The 24852-nt window shown below is 36.6% G+C and overlaps 2 protein-coding genes across 7 annotated transcripts; one reads left to right on the forward strand and one right to left on the reverse strand.

Annotated features, from left to right (window-relative positions):
* Positions 1 to 6095: 6095 nt before the first annotated feature.
* Positions 6096 to 10718, forward strand: LOC7464582 (protein ASYMMETRIC LEAVES 2). Of its 6 annotated transcripts, none has more exons than XM_024610176.2 (3): positions 6096 to 6369; positions 8380 to 9073; positions 10216 to 10718. In XM_024610176.2, exon 2 carries the CDS (start codon positions 8395 to 8397, stop codon positions 9055 to 9057), a length of 663 nt encoding a protein of 220 aa, XP_024465944.2. In that variant the 5' UTR covers positions 6096 to 6369; positions 8380 to 8394; the 3' UTR covers positions 9058 to 9073; positions 10216 to 10718. The 6 variants fall into 6 exon arrangements, with proteins under 6 accessions (XP_024465944.2, XP_002315100.2, XP_052312170.1 ...); XM_002315064.4 differs by having other exon boundaries at positions 6098 to 6658; XM_052456210.1 differs by lacking the exon at positions 6096 to 6369 and adding an exon at positions 6665 to 6865.
* Positions 10719 to 17621: 6903 nt separating this feature from the next.
* Positions 17622 to 24645, reverse strand: LOC7474385 (conserved oligomeric Golgi complex subunit 1). The gene is made up of 6 exons (XM_002316130.4): positions 22293 to 24645; positions 21915 to 22109; positions 21119 to 21399; positions 20363 to 20542; positions 20074 to 20251; positions 17622 to 18503 (listed from the first exon to the last, which is right to left on the reverse strand). Exons 1-6 carry the CDS (start codon positions 24498 to 24500, stop codon positions 18330 to 18332), a joined length of 3216 nt encoding a protein of 1071 aa, XP_002316166.3. The 5' UTR covers positions 24501 to 24645; the 3' UTR covers positions 17622 to 18329.
* Between the last annotated feature and the right edge of the window lie 207 nt (positions 24646 to 24852).

Below are 24852 nucleotides of genomic sequence, written 5' to 3' on the forward strand. Positions count from 1 at the left end.
ATATTCCCAAGTGTGACAGTCATTATCTGAGTATCTCAATATGATCACGAGCTCACCACTCTTCCAAGAGTCAACTCATCCAGGAGTTGCGTCTGCCCTCTGTTCCACCCTAGGAACCACGCCTTACTTCTCCGTGAGTCTCTCGCTCTTAGTCGTAAGAGTCCAGGTAGCTCTCCACCTTTAACCATGGGGGCAGCCCATTAAAGGTTGATCCATATCTGTCTTCATACTCTGAGTATTACAATGCCATTATCGAGCTCACCACCTTGACAAGAGTCAACTCGTTCTCGGAACCTGCGCATGCCCTTCTGCTTCTTCATAGCAGCCGCGTCTTAATGCTCCACAAGTCACACACTTATTGTCCAAGGCAAATGTCTTCTAGCTCATTGATCTTTAGCATGGGGGCAATATCCATGAAAGTCAATCCTGCATTTGTCTCCATACTCATCATAGCCACTTCATTGGCTATCCATACACCTGTCCACTTGTATCTAGCCATCACATCGGCTTTGGGGTTGTTCTGAACTGGGCTCATATCGTGGCCTACACACCTTCTCCTTAGGTGTCTCCGCTCGTCGCCATGCAGCGGTCTGAACTGAGGCTTCTATCACGACCCTCACACATTCTCTAAGGTGTCTTCGCCCGTTGTCATAGGGCGGTCTGATCCGGGGCTCCTTTCACGGCCCTCACACACCTTCTCTAAGGTGTCTTCGCCTTTCATAGGTGGTCGCATCCTCCTTCAGCTGAGATGCTTTAAAGTGGCTCCAAAATTCTCTACCACCATGTGCACTTATGGGAGAGATTACTGCCACTGACTACATAGAAAGAGAAAGTTGCGGTATACTCCTCGCAATCCTCCACCTCGATTTCTATGTTTGGAGCTTCTGTGCCTTTCTGCTTGACAGCTCCACCTACACCAACTCTCTTTGGTGTCTTCGCCTTTCATCATAGGCGGTCGCCTTTTATCACAGGCATTTGCACCCCCTCAATTAGGTGCCTCTGCAACAGCTCTCTTTCCATCCTTGCATGCATTGGAAAGGTCTTCGCATGTTGTCTTCATCAAGAGCAGAAGAGACTTCCTGTTGTACAAACTTTAACAGTCTCTGCTCTGAGCTTCATCTGGGAACTCTTCTTCTCCTTGCACCTGTTGTCTCATTACAGTACCTCGTTGGATCTTACGGGTACTCATGCACAATCTCCGTGTGCCCTCGTGCAATTTCTGTTCTCCAGATTTTTCCCCTATTCCTTGCTTATGTTTGACAGCAGCTCATCCTGTCACCACATCTATCCAAGTTAAAATAGGGTGCCAATCTTTATCCCTTGCCGTATTTCTCTACCATTATCAGGGTCTTCATCAATTCTCCCCTCGAGAAATCACAGTCACCGAATCTAACTTCTTTGGAGAAATCACCACTTCATCAGATCCTTGATCATACGGAACCCAACTGTTCCCTTGTGCCGTCATCCTGCTAGTCTTTAACTGTTTCATTACAAACTGCTATATATACGAAAATAGTACCGTATGGATAATCCTTCCACTAAGCAAGTTCCCAGGAAAGATTGGAGGGGTCACACTGGTCCCGCTTAAAACCCAATCTCCTAGACAGAACTTCTTAGGCCATATCTATCCATCGTACTGTCTTTCCGTATATACAACCATTTGCTAGCTTTGTTGCGGCTTTCCTTTATAAGTGATCTGGAATACATTGGTTTAATACATGATTTCTCAACATCTGGCGAGACTACCAGTTCTTAGATTCGTCAAGATTGGTCTTCATTAATTTCCACTCTACACCTTAAATTGTCCACTTGATCGGGTGTCCAGAGTGTCCCAATTTTACCTTCCCTCAAGGCAATTCAAATCTCCCCACTTAGCAGTTCAACACATGTAATTGGGTAAACATGTGCACCTTCTTCTTCTTCATCTCCATCGACCACCATGATGCCCTTCAGATGCCTCCTCATCGGGCAATCTCTTTTGTTAATTCACCACCACCACTTTCGGTCTCAAATCTCAACGATCGGACCGTACCATTGCATCCGGAACGATCAAATTAGCTGGAAACAAGTCTGAAAAACGTCCAAATCGCATTTCAGACGGCTAAGATTTGATCAAAACAATTCTGGCCTGATGAGCGGCCCAGATTCAATCTCAGATCCGGTAGCACGTAGACTCTGCTGCACAGAATCTTATCCCTTGGCTCGCGGCTCGGCTCGGCTTCAAAACGGCTCGGCTCGCGGCTGGTGATGTGGCTGCTGACATGGCATGCCTACTGTGCATGCTGACATCACACTTACACCAGGCTGATGTCATCCCTGGCATGTCTACTGTGCATGATGACATCACAATTATGTCATGCTGACGTCATTAATATCCGGGTCAGCCATGTGGGTCGGGTCAACTGGTATTTGGGTCGGGTCAGCCCATCCGGGCGAAGAAGACGCGTGGCGCGCGTGGGGCGCGTCTGCGCGCGTGGGCAGACGGCTTGCCGGAGAGTGATGGAGAGTGCGGCCATGTCCGACGTCCGATTTTGACGTCGTTTTCACCAGTGGCTTCGTCTCTTCCTCCTCTACAAAGTGGTATGGTCAAAACACAATTTTGACAACTTTCATTTTTGAGCAAAATCAAACACCCCTTTAAACCATGTGCTCTGATACCAATTGTTGGGGAATTTCCGGCACCCCCATGCTCGGACCGGGGGTGTTCTGATATTTGCTCATAGGAGGGTAATGCGCACTGACACAATATTTAACGTGGTTCGGCAAATCGCCTACATCCACGGGAGAGAGTCTATATTATTAGAGATTAGAGAAAGGATACAAAAATACATGTAGAGGAGGAGGATTACATCCACTCAACTCAACTCATCAACTCTCTTGCTGCACTTGCAGCTGCTGCAATGGCAGCAAGGCTGCTGCCATTGCAGCTCTCTTTCTCTTCACTCTCTTGCACACACTCACGTTCTCTCTCACTCTATTTGCTCTCAAAAACATGCCTATTTTATAGGCAATTCTTGGCAACTTTCTCCAGCAATCAAAGGGGACAATAGGTCCCGAAATCATGCCACTAATTGTGGCATTAGTGATGCTTCCACTAAGCCACAATTAGTGGTGGGGTATTGCCACTAAATGGCAATATCCCAACACAGGTTCCTAGGTGAAATTAATTAGGAACGTAACCACTCACCCAGATACCGATCTACTGGTGGATCATGCAAAGGCAGATAAAAAAAAAACAAAAATAGTGTTGTATGATAAAAAAACAAAAATACCGATCTACTGGTGGACCATAATGTTTATGTTGTTTTTATATGTAATTTAATTCAAAAGATGGGGGTGGATGATCAGTTTACTTCTTTTATTTCAATGGCATTTGTTTTTTTTTTAAATTATTTATTTAGAAATGTATTAAAATAATATTTTTTTAATTTTTTAATATTAATATATTAAAATGATAAAAAATTAAAAAAAAATGCAATCACACCACAATAACAAACAAACTTTTAAAATGATAATAACAATTAGTTTATTGTGTTTGTTTTGCACTTTTTGCTTTTGGGATTTTTTGAAAATGTAATAGAGATTATATTTTAAAATGTTTTTTTTTCAGAAATATATAAAAATAATTTTTTTATTTTTTAAATTTTATTTATAATATCAGCACATCAAAACAATACAAAAATACTAAAAAAAAATTAAACAAACAATATTTTAACAGCATTGTCATACTCCTTATTGTCTCCCTTGATGAATGGATGTGCAAAGGATCTCGTACGTGCTTGGTAAGAGTACCAGGTCTCCTCCTGCAAGCGTATCTATCCATTTATTAAGGAATTTCGGGTTAATTATTAAAAAACAATGATAATAATAATAATAATAATAATAATAATGAATTTTATTATAATTGAGATAAACTGATCACTTTGTCCTTATATTGTCCCTCTTAATCCCCAACAAGTACTGGAGGATTGAATTCTTGTATGTTCACATATTCTCCAATGGTCCTTTTTTGTTATTTCTTATGACAAAGATGTCCCTCGGGATTAAACCAAAAAGAAAAAAGGAGAGTAGCTTTTCGGTTTTTTATCGGGGGTTTTCAAGTAATTTTCCTTTTCTTCAGACTTTAAAATGGGTTTAGGCTTTATAATTAAACACGCGTACAAGAGATTCAATTGTTTGCTTTTAAGGCTTAATTAGAGATATAAGCAGGGCCCGGGCCCTACAAAATATTTTAAAATTTTATATTATTTAGCATTTAAATATAGAATAGTAAAATAATTTTATTTTAAATAAATAATTTTTTTAATAATATATGTTGTTATATTAATTTTAGCTTCCCTGTCAAATACAACTAGCTTCGTCCCTGTGTACACAGGCAACGCTCTTGAACGCAGTATTTCCCCACTATTTTTTAAAGATAAAATATTTTTAATTAATCGATAATTATGAGAAGAGCATTAGATTTCATAAGATAAAATATAAATTTTATGTAAATTTTCGAGTAAGTTTCCTCTTGATTAAATCATGGTCCGCCTGTCAACTTGTACATAAAATAGTAAATATTTTGCACGGTCTGCACAGCATCCAACCACCCTGAGTGCAGGTCAGTGGTCGACGCTTGGTTTGAATTTCTCTCTTGCCGTTCCGTAGTCGGGGACCATGGCAGGATCGGGAGGCAAAGGTCAGGCACGTACACGTCATGTACTGATTATTTGATATTCTGGTTTTTTTTTTTTTTTTTTTTGTTCCACAATCATTAAAGATATCTCTTAATAACTTTTGTTCGCAATTTGAAACTACGTGACAAATTTTACGATGCTTAAATAGTTGCCTTCTATTATTCATTTAATTAAATTAATTTTATAGAAATTAATAAATATCAATAAAAAACAAAAATTGTTAGGTGAAGATATTTTTATTATTTTTAATAAATAATGTATTTTTTTTCACTTGTGTTTATTTTTTTAAAAATAATTCTTATTAAATAACTAATAGGATATTATTCATTATAGTTTAAGTACTGTAAAATTTTCCCGTTAAATAAGAGATTGTGAGGAAACTTTTATGATACTTGATGAGTAATTAGTAATATTCTATTAATTATTCTACATAGTCTATTTAAAATATATATATATATATATATATATATATATATAATTCATGAACGGTTAAAAATAATAAAAATTTTAATTTTGAATTTTTTTTGTTCCTATTTATTTTAAACAAACCTTGAAAAATAACTAATAAACAGTAGTAGTTATCTCCTAGGTAAGTTACTCGGATTATGAGCATAGTTATTAAACCTGGATTGGACCGATAGGTTAACCCGGGACCGGGACGACCCGGTGGCTGAACCAATTCAGGTAAGGTAAAAGACTGGCATAAGCAAAAACCCGGCTGCCCTGTTACTCGTTATTAACCCTTTTTAAAATTCACTATATAAATATTAAAAAAATATTATATTTTTTCAAAGTTGGATTTGAAACCCTTTAGTATATACAATATATGTTCACAGGAAAAAAAAATTATGTTTTCAATATGAAATGAAAAAATTTTGATTTAAATATTTCAACTTAAAAAGACAACATAATATCTTTTTAATATGGGATAAAAAACTTTTTGAAATAATTTTTGAAATTTCGTTATTTACAACATGTATAATCTTCATACACATAAATTATTTTTTAATTTTTTTATATAAAATATTAAAACTTCAAATATTTTTTTAAAAATTTGTTATTAACTCAGGTTAAGTTGTATAATTCAATACCAACTTCTTACTGGTTCAACTTCAAATTAGGTTTGATTGCTATGATTGTGAGGGCATAATTTGTCGAGTATTTGGCACCAATAAACAAAAATGATGGCAATGTGTTAATGAAAGCAAATGGAAGCATTTAATCATATGATTTCACTTAAGCACGCAGATGATTGGTACTTGGGACGGCAGGGGAGGACACATGTCAACCAGCGGAAAGGCTAGCTAGTTAACTAATAAAAATAAAAATAAAAATAAAAATGATGGTACTAGATACTAGGAGTGAGCACTGCAGAGAGATCAAAGGTCATGTCAAAACAACACAACATGCTCCAAATCTCTGAAAGGAGTCTGAGTAGGGCTGGAAGAGAGAGTGGTAATAGTAATAATAACAAAGACCACAAACACTCCCCCCTCTCACTCTCAATCACTCCCTCACTCCCCTCCTCTCTCTCTCTACATTTCTATCTCTTTCTCTAATTCACTCACTCGTAGCCTGTTTTTGCTTTCTCTCCGTCTCCTTAGCCTCTGCTTCTGGGGGCACCTTCCCCTTCTCCCTCGCTGATATCACCTCCCACACACCACTCTCTCTCTCTACTCTCTACCTAAGTGTAAGACTCACACGCACACGCACACGCACACGCTCTCTCCTTTTCTTCCACTTCTCCCCCCCTGTACCTTACCTACGTGCTCATCGTCATCATCTTTATATGCATATTATCTGTCACTTGTTTCCGGCTAAGAAATTGATAACAGATAAAGATCCCAGAAGAGAAGAAAAAAGTGCATGAGCCCTTTATTATCATCCCTGTCTTGTTGCATTAGCACATCATTTTCACTACAGGCGTAATAAGGAGAGGAGGCATTCTTCTTTCATTTTTTCAACTTTCAACTAGCAAGGTAATTCTCATTCGAAAAAAATAATAAGGAGGAGGAGGAGGAAAATACTCAAAATCTTTGTGTAAAGCTTTGCTTTGAAGGATCGTTTCTCTTCTCTTTCTTTGATAGGGAAAGATCATCCTCTTCATCCATCAATAATGGTTGTAAAGGGTTAAAGAAAGAACGAAAAGTTTGACTGAAGAAATCGAGGTCACGCACCCATAAGCAGTACTAGTACTATCATATGCATCGTTTTCTATATCTTTTTTAAAAAATCCAAGCATGATATATTCTATGAATTGAACTCCCTAGACAAAGAGAATAGAATTAAGGAAATTCTTCATCCCAAGATCTCCCACAGACGGAGTCAGAGTTTTTTTTCTCAAGCTAATTCTTCCCATTTATATCTTTATGATCTTTCCTTTTCATCGAATATATCTATGTTTCATTTCATTTACCTAGCTAGATAGCTGCTTTTTATATAAGATATTGTTTTACAATATATATATATATAGTATTATGGGTTCATCCCAAGATCTTTCCACACCTCTCTCAACCTTAAAAAGTATTTAGAGAAAATGAAGAAGCAAGCAATCAGAAGCTAGAAATCCTAGAATATGATAGCTAGCATTTGTATGAAATTCAAGCGAGATCTACTCGATCCCCAAATCTTTCCATCGAAAACAGTGAGACCCAAAACCTTTACCACACGAGATCCAATCCACAAAACTCAACTACTAAAATCAACCTCCCCTAGCTCTTTCTTCCTTTTTTCCTTCCCATCTGCCCCCTTCGGCCTCCTTAAACCCTACAACCAGCTCCCCTTAAACATCACCTTTTCTTTTCTTTCTGTGCAGTTCCCTTTGCTGATGCACCTACATAGGGTTTTTTATAGACATAAACATACATAAATAGATACAGAGAGATAGGAGACATAGAGTATATTATTTGGTAGCCGTAATTTTCTAAACTAGAAGATTCCATCAGTTGCTTAATTTATGCTGATAGACATATTTTGACCATATATATAAGCTATTGTATTACATACTGGCCTTTTTGAGCTAGATCTTTGAATCTCCAGCCAAAAGCAGTAGGATTGTTTTGATTCCTCAATCAGAAGAGTAAACCAGTAATTACAGGGCACAGATCCTGAAAAGGGTAATCTTTCCATTTTCAAGAGTCCTATATGCAGAAACTTTGTTCCAACATATTTATTTGAAGCTGTCAACTTACCATTTCTTGTTCTTGTGTTCTTCTTCCATTTTTTTCTTTCCTTAGTTAAATTCTTTACACTTTTTAGATCCCATCGTCTAAATAAGTACACCCCAAACCCTAAAATTAGGATTCGCAGCCGCACCGCTACTTGTATATATCTTTAAGATTTTATTAATGTGTATTCCATCATCTAACAACTCATTTCTTCTTCTTCTTTTTTGTCAACCTTAATTGGGTTGTTTTTTGTGCTTCACCTAGCTAGATACCAGGCTTATTATATACTTTTCCCTGAATGATTGCTTTTATGTCAAATTAAGAACAAAAGTCCTCAAATTTCTCAAGTTGGGGTTTACTGATTATTGCTCCCTCAAGCCGTACGTACGTTATGGTATTTGATATAACTTGTTGTACACACAGAAAATCACACCTCTTTATTCTTCATTTATTTGTCAATTTATTTAAGTACTAATTAATGGCTTTTGATATTTTGATGAGGTTTTTTTTTTCATGTTTTGGTTGCTTTTCAGAGGAGAAGGTGGAAGATGGCTTCGTCGTCGAATTCTCCGTGTGCTGCCTGTAAGTTTCTGCGCCGTAAATGTCAACCTGAATGTGTCTTTGCTCCCTACTTCCCACCTGACCAGCCACAAAAATTCTCTAATGTCCATAAAGTTTTTGGGGCAAGCAATGTCACAAAACTTCTCAACGAATTGCACCCTTCTCAGCGTGAAGATGCTGTCAATTCCTTGGCCTATGAGGCTGACATGCGCCTCCGTGACCCAGTTTATGGCTGCGTTGGAGTCATTTCACTCCTTCAGCACCAACTTCGCCAACTGCAGATAGATCTTAGCTGTGCAAAATCAGAACTCTCCAAATATCAGAACTTGGGCATCACTGGCCATGCTGGATCACTAATTGCGGCCGCAGCAGCTGCAGCGACAGCCACGGCAACAACCCATCATCACCACCATCCGCAAAACCTTGGGATCAATTTGATTGGAGCAGGAGGTGGAAGTAGGGATCACCACTACCACCATCAGTTTTTTCCAAAGGATCAGCAACAGATGATGAGAAGCTTCGATGCTGGGAGTAACTATGATGCAAGCCTTCTTGCAATGAATGTCTCTGCAAGTATTGGACAACTTAGTCATTTCCAGCAACCTAGAGCCGCTGCTGGGGATGACCGCCGCACCATTGACCCCTCTTAGGGTTTCTCTTCCGCAGGTAATTAAAATGTTCATTTGCCTCCTACTACCATGGTTTTGCTTTTTTCTTCCGTTTTATCAGAATTTGTGGTGGATAAGTAGTAGTAGTAATAGTAATAATAATTACTAAATTAGGGTCGCGTATTTTTGAAATAGAATTCATGAAACTAGGGTTGGAATATATATATATATTAATAAATTAGAAGATAACTTTTTGGAAAATAATATGTTTTTAGGTTGACTTGGAAATTTCCCTCAACTGCAAGTTTTGAAATTTTGACCGAGTAAAAGGCTGATAAAACAGAAAAATAAAAGGTGTCATTTGCTGAGAAATTGAAACGGGGTTCTCTTTTGTTGGTTCATTAGAGGGTTCTAGTTCTCATAGGATTAATTATACTAGTTTACATGTCATGCTATGCTATGTTTCGGATCAAAAATTATTTTGAATATAAAAAAATCCAAATCCTAGAGAATTATATATTATTTTTATTAAATTTATCGTGAAGATTCAATCTTAAAACCTTTTTATTTGAATTTTTATCTAATTTAAATTTAAAATTAAATCATGTTAGAATTGTCTAACATAATCTAATTAACTTGTTTAGTACAAAAATAACCTATATAATTGTTAAAATAATATGAGGGGAAAAAAAAAGGAATGTGGAGTTTTTACTCGGATATAGTGAATTCTTTCAAATGTATTTATTTATTTCAGTTTAATTCTTCAGTAGAAATTAGAGCATGATTCCAACTGGGATTTTTACTGAACCACAAGCTAGACATCGATTCACAGGAGCAAACACTGTCCTCCTCTGTTGACCAAGGTGCCTTTTACCAAGTATCCTCTCTACACTGCAGAGACGAGTTATAGCTGTCAAATAATGTTTGATGCATGCACACTGTTTTTGGTCCCCTGTACGTTCAAACTGTAGAAATCTCAGACTTGCTGTGTCCTACTCCAGAATCAGCCTTCATTCATCAAACGCCCACGATTGCGTGAGCCAGTTAACTATCATCTCATGGAACTCGAATTTGACACCACATATTCATTCATCCTATAGAACGATTTAAAAATGTCAGCACACGCAATAATTTGCTACCAAAAAGTCTATATCAAGCTCTCTTGATCAACGTTTTTCTTTTCTTTTGGCGTATATGCAGGGCTCCACATCGAAGGGATTTACTCTAGAAAAAAAAAGGCTAGAAAGTGATGGGATATTCTATCTCGATCGAATGAATACCACCTCGTCATAGAAATTTTTGCTGCGCATCGTCTCAGTTTAGATGTGTGTGTAAAACCTCCCTCCCATTCCGAACTTTTACATTGACCCTTCAAAGCAAGCTATATATTTTTGCCATGCCAAGAATGGAGGGACGTACTTAACTCTTCCAGTCTCACGGTACGTAGCTAGCATCATTAGTTTGCGGGGTGGTTTTGCCTCTTACAATGTGCCATGGCTGGCAGGCATGGTCTGTTTTTTTGTTTCCATCCTTTGAACCTCTTTCTGTTTAAACAGTGAGCACAGGCAGCAATTTTATATATTTGTAATTTTAATCATGTTTTTCTTTACCCTTTTTCTTTCTTTGGTCTCCCATTTGATGCTTCTGTCATGAATTATTGTTGAACATGGTTGCTTTAAGTGATGACTCCTCAATTTAAGCTAGTTCGGAATCCCATGTGAAGCTTGTTACCTCTCGTACGTACTTAAATATTATCAAATCCAATTTCAATTAAATTCAAACTCATCTCGATATATATATATATACATTCATATCATTTGCGCATATATATATATATATATGGATAATAAATATGTTATAAATATTGTAGAAATTTCATCTATGAGTATCCATTATCATTTTTTTTCTATAATAGAATTTTTTCTAAATAAATGAGAGAATTTTTTCTTTCTTTCTTATGTTTAGAAGAGAGAAACTCTTCATACAGGTATTATGGTGGCTACGTTTTTTTTTTTATATTGAAGATCATAGTTTGTTAATTATTTGTTAATCGATAAGTCAGTTTGTAAATTAATTATTTTTGTATTAGGCTATCAATGCCATATATATCGGGCATCATTTCTGATCAAGCATTTTCCCAGTCGTTAAACGAAAACAGCTGCCATATTAACAAAAGTTAAACCAGATATTAAAAACATTGTATATTAGAATAGGGTTTATATGGTTTTACTCTTCATATTAAAAAATTTAACACTGGTTATTGAAGATATTGAAGTTTTTTAATAAGGCTTATTAATCATTATTAAATTGAAAGGGGATAAATAAATATTTTTTAATTTAAAATACACATTGAAATAATCAAAATATCCTTGAAAACAAAAAAAAATAAAATTGGCATCAAAGGATATTTTTGTAATTTTATTATAGTTTTTTTGTTATTATCACGTCAGCCAAGCGACAATTTGATATTTGACTAAATATAAAAAACAAACAAAAAGCATAGTGAAACTAAAACACCCTTAAAAGAAATAAAATTACAAAGGGTGTTAAGGGGCTATTTTATTTTTCCATTATTATCAGGTCAATTTAGAAGAGAATTTATATTTGACCAAATAAAAAAATTAAAAAAGGTATAGGTACATGTGGTGCACTGTCCAACAGGGAGGAGGCGTCTGAGCCCCTCAAACAGTGTGCAGCGCCTACCATCATCCAAAAAATATTATTTTGATGTGTCATTAAAAACACCGATGCATCCTCTTCCTAGAGGGTAACACGTGTTAGCTGTGGTGACCTAGCTTGTTGCTAGTAAGCTTTTCTTTTCTTTTCTTTTCGTTTCTTTTCTATCTCTTCCCTTGAAAATTACAGGTTTTTGAATTTTTATTCTTGGTCCTTTTGTAAAAGTTTTATTTGTTTTTAATTTTGTTATTTTATCCTAATTTATCATATATTATTTTTTTTTCAATTTAATCCTCATCTTTTTTATTATTTTTTTGGTCTTTTATTGAATTGATTTTTCTTTTCATTCTTACCCTTCAATCAAAAAATTATTTGTATTTTTTATTTCAGTTTTGATCCTCATTCTGTTGTTTTTTTTATGTTCTTTTGTGAAATTAATTTTTCTTTCTAATTTCACCTTTCAATAAAAAATAAAATTTATTTTGTATTTCAATATTGCTCCTTATTATTTTAATTTTAATTTTTTATTTTGAATCCTTTTGTATAATTTTTTTTTTTAATTTTATCCTTCAATATTTGATTGTTTTGGAAATGAGTATCATGATTTTTTTTCAAATAAGGTGCTTTCGGTCTAATGACCAAGATCATGAGTTTAAAAAGTTAACGCAGGTTGACGTTAATTTTTTTTAACAGGCTTTAAGATTTTCATCGTTTTTTTTCTTTCATATTATCCTGATCTCATGACATGTTCCGTGGATCTGACGAGATAATTTGGGTTGGCTCAACCCTGTTTATCGATGTTACAGATTGATCATGTTAACTTGTATTGACTAGAGCTGAGTTTTTTTAGGTATTTTTTTGTCCAATTTCATTTTATTATATTTAATGGGTTGAAAATTGAGTTACATCGTTTATTTTTTTTAAAAAAAATCTCAGATTATCATGATCATTTTTTAAAAAAATTAGTACATTTATTCTCATTATTTTTATTATCACCTGGTTAAAATAAATCAATTTATTTAATTTAATCGGGTCTCCAAACTAAATCACATAATTTTTTTATTGTTCTTTGAAACATATTGACAGCATTTCAACATCATTATATATATATATATATATATATATATATATATATATATATATATATATATATATATATATATATATTATAGCATGCATGCAGCATATCACGGGTCCGCATCTAGTTTTCACTAAATTTGCATTCACGCTGGCATCCCTTTTCCCAATAATTGATGTTTTTCTTTTGGATTTTACTCTTTTCTACGCATGTTTTCTTTCTATTAACTTAGTAAAATAATTTAATAAAACGTAATTTACTTTTTTTAACTTGGTCAAATATATATATTTAAGGATACAAAGCAGATACTGTTAGTTTTTAAAACTAAAAACACTCAGACTAATAAATTATTGAAAGTGTAAACACCTAAATAGAAAAAATGAAACTACATGTATATATTTAAATAGAAAAAAAATAAGAGCACACACACTCAAAATAAAAATAAAACAAAACATTAGTATATATTTAACGAATCTTGCAGGTGTATTTAATTAGAAAACTTTTGAAAGTTTACACATTCAAATAACAGACATAATTAAAAACAGACATACTTAAATAGAAAAAAAATCAAGAATTCACACATCAAATATATAATTCAATCATGCTTAGAATTGGATTATTACATATTAATTTGTTCCTAATCCTAAAATATCGGTTTTTTCTTTGAGTAAATTATTTTTTTATAATATGGATTTAAGAAACTAATGACTGAATAAAAATAGAAGGATTCAATATCATGGGTTTTTTCTTTAAAATTAAAAGGATAAAATAATTATTCAGATAAAAACACAGAGATTAAATAATATATATGATAACGGCATAAGCAAATTGATTGGAAGAGAAAAATAAAGGATTCCATAAATGCACGGGCAGAATGATGTCAAAAGTTTTACTGCAAGAGCTTCGTATCTTTCCAAGACAAGCTAGCAGCGTATCCTCTTAATTTCTGATCTATGCAAGCTAAGATCTTCAGATGGGATGTAGCAGAAATGGAAGAAGCAGTCTGTGTAAGTGTTAATTACCCTATATATAATATCTCCATCTACACACACACACACACACACAGCAATATATAGTTGTACCGTTATATCTGTGCATGACATTTTAAAAATGCTTGAGCTGTGATTTGGTTAAGAATTGCTATGGATGCTGTTGAGCAAAGGGCATTTCCCGGACAAAAACAGAAGACAACTGAATAAGACAAAAAGGAAAGTGTACGAGAGGCGGGTGTGAGAAATTATTAAGAGAGACCCCCAAGATAAAATCCTCTCTCTTTTGCTGAATGCCAGAAGCATGAAAGGCCGTTGCAGGGGAAATGCCAATGGAGAAAAAGGAGCCATTTATTACTTAATTATACTGCAATGCAAGAACCACAGACAGATCATCAAGCACAGAAAAGCTGGGAATTCAAGTGGAGAAATAATGCAAGGTTAAAGAAGGCCAGCATCCATACATATGCATGCTGCTTCAACCCTTTTTAACAATCAAATCAACTGTGTGGTGAACCGTAGTAAAAAAGAAACGAACATAAAATCGCACTGTTTGCAAGACAATGATGACGTACTTTTGCAATGATGACTCCTCCTTTTAATGCCTGCGCAGGCCTATCTCCCTGTCTTTCTCTTTCATACTCAACAGTACAAGAACTGCTGACGCATGCATATGGGTGTGATTGGAGTCGAATTGTCTCGATTTTACATGTTTTCACATGATTTGCATGATGATTTGTAGCGAACCATGACCTGTTAATTATCAGGACATCAATATTTGTGTCCTGCAGGCTGCAGTGGTAATCTTTTGAATCTTGGGTGTAGGCACCATGTTTGAGTAACGGGGTTGGCTGCTCAAAACCCAGGGAACAACTCCTCCAAAAAAGGTGATTCAAAGAAGCCTCTGTAAGGACCTCCACCGATCGAAAACGTGTCGCCTAGACGGTCGATAAATGCTAGACTTGCACGGCTAAATTAACCGTTATTACAAGTAGGTAGCTAGCATTGACAGAGAGAAGAAAGGGAGAATTAAAATAATATACATATAGCCAGTGGGGAATATCGGTGGAGCTTGTGATTGTTGCTCTATCAGACATTACCGACAAGGAAAATGAAAACCCTAGAAGAGTGGGGAGTTAATTAGGATGAAAAGAGTAGTACTATAGTACAGTAATTTATAAATAAACTATAGTTCTTAAAATATACATAATTTTATGAGTTTTTTTTAATCGAAATAAACTACAGTTCTTAAAATCTTAATCATAAAAAGTTACAATTTATAAATCATTTTAAATTTATTTTTTTTCCAAACCGAAACTGTAAGAGTCATAACAACGATGCCAAGCTCACGCTATGGAGTCGATGGATTGTTGACGAGGAGAGGCGTTTCAGCAGGTGAAAGGGACGGTTTTAAAGGCAGGGGGTATCCCGACAGGGGCACGCCTAACGATACCAAAATTGGGCTAGTGAGAGCAGTCAGAGACTAATTTGTAAGCCCTAGCATTTATTTCGGGTTGTCCGTCTGACCTTTCCTCCAAATCCCCATGGCGTCCATCCATCCATCCATCACACAGCATTTGCCCCACTCAATGCCATGGCATTTATTGGACAGTGCCAACACCATGACCAAGCTTTATGAATCATGCAGAACAAATCAGAGAGAGAAGGCATATGAGGATGACTTGACTAAACCTTTCTTCTTTCTATTCCTTCTTGGAGTTTGGCATTTACACGCTTCCCCGTGCTCTAACATGTAGCAGTAAGTAGCATACAGACACACAGTAAGAGAGAGATGAAGAAGAGAATGCAAAGAAAGAACAAAACAACATTTTCAGCGGCAACATCTGTGATCTGGTAGCCTCTCTCTCTCTCTCTCCATCCCTCCCCTACGTACCTTAATTACATGCCTTTTGTCCCCCCCTTCCAACCCTCTCTTTTCGTCTCACTTCGAAAATATCAAGTTAAATGAATGGATGATTTAGTACCCTTCTTCCTCCTAAGTCCCACACACCATTGCACATGACTAGCTAGCTAGTTAAATAAATGAATGGATCAAATCAATGGTGTCTACATATAGTATCAAGTAGTCAAACATTACAGAGTACAACTTTTTGTCCATTTCATATATACACCTCAACTTTTCTGATAGTTAATCTGTAATTAACGATTATATATTAACTAAAGCACTAGTCCTTGACACCATGCGCGTGTGGAGCATTCACCAAAGATCCTCGAGGTAACGCCATGACTACATTTAATGCTGTATATGCTGAAATTTCTTTCAGCACGTACAGCAGTCATGTTAGCTAGCTTTGTCACAAGAGAGGTACTTGTGCACATGATCCTAGCGATTTACTCAAAACTTGAACTTGACCGCTAATAAGTTTTCTCCTTAATTTGAACATGATTTCACTTTAATTATCAAATAAATAGAAGGCCTATTTTTTTATGCCAAATTAACTGCAATTTCCGACAACAGGAATGGGGAGGATGATTAGAATCAAAACCTTATCAAATAACGGGTGATGGTAAAATGAAGGACAATGGTAACACTCCTGAGGTTTCTTTAAGCTATATGAAAACGTTAGTCCACTTGGCAAGGGAGAAGGAATTAGATTCAACGGGATTGTGGTTTCTTTCTTTTCGTTTTTGATTCAACGGGAGCCTCAACGATTTTAATTTTTAATTTTTTATCATGAAGCCTCGATGATTATTAAACTGGAGTTATATATACAAGAAAGAGACGGTACGTAATATGTTTTAAGAATTAATCGCAGGGTGTTAGCAGAGCATATTCGGGGGATGACCGGGAGGAGGGGCGGCGTTAACGTCCATAATTGTCAAAAGGGTCTTAATATTATTTTTCGAAAACAAGTAGGTCTGCCCGACTAGCGGTAGTAAGACGAATTGCATATCTTCAGAGTTCAGAGTTTGAGAAAAAAAGAAGCAAACAGTAAGTAAAAAGATGTTTATATTGATTATTTTTTAAAATATTTTTAATTTAAAAATGTATTAAAATAATATTTTTAAAAATACTTTTAAAACATGAAAATAATTAAAACCTCAGTCATTTATGAAGAAAAAAGTGTACACACTGTTTTTGAAGTTGTATTGTTTATTTAGTTTCGTTAATAACGTTGTCAATGGAAACTCCAAGGATAATTACGTACATGAACATAATGTTTTTCCGTTAATAAAATACGCATGTTGTTTGATTTGCTTTCAGATTACGATCCCCTCCGCCATGCTATGTGTCAGGATTGCATATGGAATATGCATTAAAAGTGATTTTGGCAGTGGAGACTGCATGGCCGCCTCGCAGAGATTAGGCCGAGATGGTCGCGGTCGCGGGGTCGCACCACACGGTATGGGGCTGATTTTAAGTGGAACCCAGCATGATGGCCAGGGGGACTAGCATTCGAGATCTTCTTAAGAGTGGTCCGGCCTGCTGTGTATATGAGCTCTTTTTTATGTCACTGGGCTTTATATAGTCAAGGGCTACCTGAACCTTTCTATATCATTTTATATGCTCGTTTGCTTCATTTTATCTGGGCTTTGTGCTGATCGTGTTTATCTGGGCATACTGCCCTCCCTCTTTATCAATAAAACCATGCTGTTAAATAAAGCAGGTCTACCACAGGGTGTATTTACATAGAACACGGGCAAACTAGAAATTGATTGAGACCTATATGAATATATTCTCGAACTAAAACCTTCTTGACTAGTTCCTCTTTCTTTTTTTTCTCAACAAATATGCATCACCTTGAAGGTAAAAGGAGGAAGATTCTGATAGGAAAATACACAGAAGGCACATTAGCATCTTTACTAGATGTTAAAAGCGGACGCAGATTAATATATAGATGTTAGAAGGCAACACAGATATATATATAGATTTTCTACCACAAAACTAAACACTTTTCATCTTGAAAACCAATATTCTATACTGTTTATTTCAGTTGAAAAAGAGATCCATTAAACAAATACAAAATCTATTGGGACAGTCCAGTGCAATTTCTGCTTTATGAACCGACTTCACTAGAGAGAAACTCTGAAGCCAGAAACACAAACCATGTAAGACTACATTGCTCGATATTCTGCTTTACACGCTCGGGAACCCCAGCAGCATGTATAAAGCTTCACCTCCTTTTCTGTGGCATTGATGAAGCCAACCGTCTAGAGAGGCAACGGTCTCTATATACAAAATAACATCATGTATAAACCAATCACATTTCTTCATACCCTGCTGAGTTTTATTGGTTTCTTTCTACAGTATGGACTGGCAAACACAATACTTTCTTTTGATCTCCGCTGGATCTATTTAAACTTCCGGATGCTTCTCCTTTTCTTCACAAATCCACTTTTACAACAGTTTCACTCCGTACTCACTTCACCTCCGAAAATTTCCATTTCGTATCAATACATGACATGCATAACCTTTGCACTTGGGTTAGAGATAACTTGAATTCCTGCATCATATCCCACCCACAATCGTGAAATTGCCACCTGTTCTTACCACTGAAACAAAATGTGCAGCTAAATACGAAGCAGCACTTTCAGGGTTCAGTGGGAAATCAAGAGTCTGATCTGGTAGCTGTAAATGATGAAAGAAGGCCAGCTGCTTGGACGGGTAAAATATCACCAAATGTTGACATGGCAGCTGCTGATCTGTCTTTGAATATGCCTACTTGCCCATCAGTTAACATAGATCCCAATTTTAAGGTGCTCTCTCCAAACCTGCTTCCGACCTGGCCATTATGAGGGAAATTGTTGTCATAATGTTAGCTTCTCAAATAAATTAAGAAAAATGAAGCTATGTTTGTCCACCAAATTAAATCAAGAAATGTCCCAACAATGAGACAGAGTATGCCATCCCTCAAATTTTACATAATATCACACTTGCAATAATCAAATAAAGAATATAAGCATTGTGTAACCATCATTGATAACTTTATCTGTTGAACTTCTTGTATTAACAACAGAACTTGAGAGAATTTGCTTAACTGATTAAATAAGAAACTCTTTCCAATCTCCCTGTCACGTCTAAGACTGAGTATTTATCTTTCTCTACTGAAGTCTGAAAGCTACTGCTTTCCAAATATCCAAAGCATAAATTCTAATTGCAGGTCCCACGGCTTATATTGGTTTTGTATATATATTTTAATTGTAAGATCAGCATGTACTGTCAGAATTCTTCTATCCTGAAGCTTCAATCCTACTCTTGATAGATCATGGAATTGCCAGTAACCTAAATAAGAATTCAAAGACCCCTGCCAAAAATCATGCTCCACCTCATAAACTCTTAAAAACAGCACTTGTTTGTCAGAAAGGATGGATATGGTGGGGGAATGGAAGAGTACACTGGGAGGATAAGGAGGAGAAAGGATGCATGTTAATCCATCCATCTAGTTGTTTGGCTGACGAGAGAGGGAGAGGATCGAGACCAATTTGCCCAAATTGGAGGGATTGTAGAAAAAACTGAGGAAGGATCTTTCCTTACCTTCCATAGGTCTCCATCCATCATGCCAAACAAGGAATTTATCTCATCCATCCCCCTACCATCCCTCCTGAAAAACAGGCATGAATCTGATTTGAGAGATTTTCAATCCCCCAGCCTGCACAATTGTTTTTTGGAGAAATACCTTCACATAAATTTGATAGCTTAGTCATTTCCCTATCCTTTCCTTTTTAATACTTCTGCACTCATGCAGCTAATCACAAATATAAACCAGGCTAGATTCGCTTCTCCACAAAAGCAGTCCGTTCCTTGTTCTAATCATATTAAATCCTAAAACAAGAACACCGGGGTTCTTTCAGTTCTTTGGCAACCAAGTGCCCCAGATTAACGATTACAGCTTCTACGCAGCCATCCAGAAACTGCAAGTAAACTGCAACTACATTTCTGATCCAATTAGAATTTAATAAGCCCTAAAGCCAATCTTTGAGCTTTGGATCCATAGAACCAATGTGCATCCTAACCTCAGTTGAGCATACAAGACACTGTTGACAGCACCACCAATCATCTATTGCCATCATAAATTAAACCAGATATTTCACTATTTTCCAGAAGGCAGATATTTAATTCATCTAACAAAATTAACTTCAAGCTTCTGCTCTCAAAATTTGTTAATGGCTTTATTCTTGTTCACGTTTCTGTTTATTGCCAATAAGGAAGAGTCCTGTTGATTAAGAAACTACGCTTCTTTTCTTCCTTTTCTCAACAATCTAAAAATTGGAAAGGAAGAATTCAGGGACATTCATCTTCTGAATCTCAGACCCGCCAGGCCAAGATATAGAAAGAAAGAAAGAAAGCTGTACCTGCATGAAAGACTTCAAAATGGGTGCTGCTACACCAAAACTAGTGTTTTCATCCAAATCAATATTTCGAGAAAGCTCTCCCTTGGTATAAGCTTTCCAAGAACTTCTTGAAGAAATATCATCTGCAGTTCTTTGAATGGATGTCTTTGTTGTCCCTCTTGAAGACAATGCTGGCGCACTGGACAATTAAGATGAAATTAGTTGCAGTGGACAATTAAGAGACTAGCAGTGAAAAATATCATGTACAAATGTTTGGTAGACATCCAAAAAATGCATGAAAAACATTAACCTTATTGGAAGGTATTTAAAGCGAGGAACAGTAGAGCATCTCATGATATTTGACTCTGGATTAGAAGGTAGTTTCTGCATTGTATCAGTGTACATCCGGTTTAGCTGAACAAAGAACCCAAAAAGGACAGCATGCCGTAAGTATGACTGCCTCTCATTCTCCCACAGGTATGGCTCATACCTAAACAAGTAAAAATACAACACAAAGAATCATTAAGTCAGAAAAACAGATATTGAATTATACCATAATTCCCAACCACAACGGAAGAATAAATGACTGCTTCAATAGTTCAAAATACAAATAGCATGTGGAGATACAAAAGGAAAGAAGCCCCCTGAGAGTGGATGGAATAGTACACATTTAAAAGTGACACTAGACAACTAATATCGGATCATTACTTTATAAATTTTTACTATCATTTGAGACCTTAAAAAACCTAAATAATTTATCAGAGACCAGGTTGTCTGCATTATGGCCTTAACAATTGACCTAACAAGGAGAATGCCACCCATGACTCTTAAGCCATAAGATCATGGCAATCCCCATGAATGGTAATATCAACTTGACCTAATAAGGAGAACGCCAACCATGACTCTAAAGCCATAATATCGTGACAATCCCTATGAATGGTAATATCAAGTAAGGGCATGCCATCTGCAAGGAAATACAAACAACCTTTAGAACTAGAAGTCCAAGGTTGTACTTATTCAAAAATTTCCATGCTTTCCTTTTAAATTAAGGATGAAAAAGACTCACGTAAGCCAATCTATGGGATCAAGTCTCTGTGAAAAACGATTGATTAACCCATCAATACGCTCTCTAGAGACTGATTTCATCTGGCTTTGCTCCTGCTTCCGTCTGAAAGGAACTTTCACCTTTGGATTTCTAGATATCTCCTCATTAATATTACAATCGCCACCAGAGAGAACATCAGCAGCAAATCTTAGGTCTAATAGAATTTGAAGAACTCCTTTCTCTGACACTTGAGACTGATGAGACTCTCTTGAGGAAAGGAAGTCCTCATAAATTTCAATAACCTGCATGAGGTATACAGTTAATACATACACAGACGATAGAAAATGCAATAGGTCAATTTTAAACTAAACTCATTTTCTCTTAACTTAAGCCACCACTGAAAAAATAGCCCATAAGAAAAAAAATAGACCCAAAATAAAAAGCAAATCAGCTAGTTAAGGAATTCTAACTGTGCAAGTAATCAAGAATGTTTACGATTTACAATGAGATCCAAGAAAAATGAATGATCGGAGGACAAGGAAAGAAACTATTAAAAGGTAAAAACAGTGCAAATCAACACCGGAATATGAATGAAATACCAATCTGAGATTGCTAATGAGGAAACACTGCACTATATAAGGATGAAGAAATGGCCTCATGACTTCTATTTAAAAAATACAAAGAGAAAAAAAATCAATAAAATAAGCTCAAGAATAAGAATATGGCAATAAAAATCAAGTATATACACACATACATCACCACATTAAAAAAGAGTTTGTGGAACAAGTAGAGTCAATTGTCCAGCCAAGTTGCATACCTTCTCCAATAGGCTTGAAGCAAATTTTTGCAGAATTGATTTGTCAAGTACATGACCTCCAATTCTATGGATTTCTTCACATGCCCGAAACAGAAAAGAGATGATATAGAGTGAAGGCATGGATGGGAGTGAAATTTTCATTTCAGCTTGACTCTCATCAGATTGTTCTTGCTTGACTACTGTCTCTTCCCAGCCCTGCCCCACATTCAGCGGATGACAAAGCTTAGTACTATTTTCTATAAAGATGCTTAGCAGCAAACACAAGTACTGTTTTCTATAATAGCACACATCTCTTTAAGATGCTTAACAGAGATACAGGGAGTATTTTAAACAAAATATAAGAAGAGAAAGATAAATTGTCAAACAAACACCACATACCCTCAAGGGAGTTGTTGCCGATAATCCATCATCTTTTCCAAGATCCCGAGCAAGAATGGCTGAAAGCTCATCAGATAACCAGGATATCCATAAATTGTGAGCTCTGATGCAAAGATCCTTCATGATCCTGCCTAATTCTTCAAGTTTAGGGCTTGCACTTTCATTTGCTCCACGCAAAGCAGCAGTGGCAGATGAGCTCTGTCTTTTAGAGCTGGTGGGAGATTGCCTGCCAGGACTGTCAGGGATAGGATACTCATTCGCAAATCTAGATTGCCTCAATACCGATGGTAACTTATCAAAAACTGCAGCCATGGTATCTTTGGCCCAAAACCTTGGAGAGCCCAGTATCACTGGAATGTGTTTTGAGTGGTTTTGAAATGCAAACAAGAGTCGCCCAATGTAAAGAGATTTCTCAACAACTATGGCAGGAGGCACACGCTGTCCAACATTGTTGGCATTCCCCATTGCAGCATATAAACTATCAAGCTCCCTCTTGAGTTCTGTCAATATGGTTGAAATGCTCTCATAACACTTGTCCTGTAAAAATGGTGCCAAATCCTTTATCCTGAGAGCTGCCTTTGGAGATTCTAAGAAACTGAGCAGGTCCTCAAGAACACTTTGACAACAGCTGTCCACTGCATCTCTGATTCGACTGACTTCAGGAGCAAAGTATGCACTAAGACAACTATGAAAATCATTTTCTTCAGGCGATGCTTTATGACCAAGACCTAGACCAGACTTCTTTGTATTGGGTTCAATAAACCAAACCCCACCTCCTGTGGATGGTCTGTTCAAGTATGCCTGAAAGTCAATCTGTTCACCAGGAGTCTCCCCAGTTGCACAAATGGACTCTCCCAAATTGATAGCTCTGACCAAATCCTCAAATCGTGATATGATAATAGTTTTCATCCTCTGAACAAAAGCACCTTCAAATATCTCATCCCAGAGATCTGAGTCATCTTCTAAAACTAACTCTCGAATCCTGCTCCAAGGCAACTCAATCTCAGACCCGAAAACACTCTTGAGCCACTCCAAACTTCCCTCCAATACTTGCTTACTATCCATAGTCTCCCTGATCATCTTCTCGGCCACTGCAAGCTCTCCACCAGTAGCAATCGCATCAATCAAGAACTTCCCATTAATCTTACTCACAATCTGTCCACCACAATCCCTCAACCAACTCATACAAGTCCTGGCAATATATTCTTTATCGAGAGCAGCATTCACAGACTCGAGCTTTTCCCTAAACAGTTTCCACAATCTCACTTCCTCATCCGGATTCGGAATCCCCCCAAACAATTGGGAAGCGGGAGGAGAACTCAAAATAACTTTATAAAACAAAGGCATATCATTCAAAACTTGCAAAAACAACTCCCCTACTTGTCCCACACTAACTTGAATTATCTTTAACACTTCACAAAACACAAAAACGACAACCTCACCACTGACAATATCATTTTTTACATCAACCCCACCAAAACCCCCTAATTTTTGCAAAATCCACGACTTTCTACTATCAAGAAACAAACACAATACCTGATCAGGCTCCAATTCATCAATCACTGCAGCCGCAGCCAACGCATCCGCATAGCCCCCAATTTCCAATACTTGATCTGACAACCTCTCGCGACTCTTCTGCGAAATCTGCGCTTTAAAACTCTCCACAATCTGCCATTGATGCTGCAAGAGTGGAAAATTCAACAAGATCTTATTATAATCCCTATTCATCAACTTACTCTGTACGTGTTTTGCACGTGTATACCTCCCTGCTGCCTCCAAAAACATAAATTCGTCCAAACATCCCCAGATATTCTCCGGGGTATCAACTAAATACTTGACCCGACATGCGATCCCATAGCTGTCACCACGAGTAGAGTTAGGGCTTGTGAATTTGGGGGTTTCTGATAACGGAGAAGCGGAAAGAGAGCGAATGTTGGTGTGAATCGACGCGATATTGCGAGAGATTGATTCGCAATAGGATTTCATGTGAACGATAGAATCGGCCGAATCAATTAGGTCACGATATCGGTTACCGACTAATTGACGAAGCTCTTCTTTCTTTTCTTCGATTTGTTGTCGCGTTTCCGATTCGACATTGCGAATTTCGGGGATTGCTTTGGTACGGAACAGTGATTCGGCGTCTCGGTAGCCTCCGCCGCTTAGCGTGGCGGCGCGTTCGTCGGTGACGGAGGGGGTAGATACTCTCATTGTTGAATGAATTTTAATTGATTTTACATGTAGGGAGAGAAGCAGTCTCTACTCTCTAGCGTGTGAACTAAAGTAAAGAGGGAGAGGGGTTGTGTTCTTTCTTTCTTCCTTTTTTGTGGGTTAGATCTGGAGGGGATGTGAGATTCAAGAATTTGGTTGTCTACTGTATTTATAGTGATGGTAAATTTACTGAACCGACCCTCCATTTATTATATTTTCGTTTGTGATGTGGTAAAAATGAATAAAAAGTAGAGTTAAAATGAAGGGGAAAAGAAATCAGTAACAGCATTGGATACTTTCTTACCCTGTTGTGTAATTAAAGTTGAACCTGTTTTTATTAAAATTTAAAAAC

The sequence above is a fragment of the Populus trichocarpa genome, chromosome 10 (genome assembly GCF_000002775.5).
Source record: "Populus trichocarpa isolate Nisqually-1 chromosome 10, P.trichocarpa_v4.1, whole genome shotgun sequence".
NCBI lineage: Eukaryota > Viridiplantae > Streptophyta > Magnoliopsida > Malpighiales > Salicaceae > Populus > Populus trichocarpa.

What these genes read in the sequence shown, in the direction of transcription:
- LOC7474385 (XM_002316130.4), bottom strand. Translation starts at nt 24,500, where the DNA reads ATGAGAGTATCTACCCCCTCCGTCACCGACGAACGCGCCGCCACGCTA. An exon ending in GATCCCATAGATTGGCTTAC is followed by an intron (nt 20,543 to 21,118) that starts GTGAGTCTTTTT and finishes TTACTTGTTTAG; the next exon opens with GTATGAGCCATACCTGTGGG. An exon ending in TTTAAATACCTTCCAATAAG is followed by an intron (nt 20,252 to 20,362) that starts GTTAATGTTTTT and finishes TTAATTGTCCAG; the next exon opens with TGCGCCAGCATTGTCTTCAA.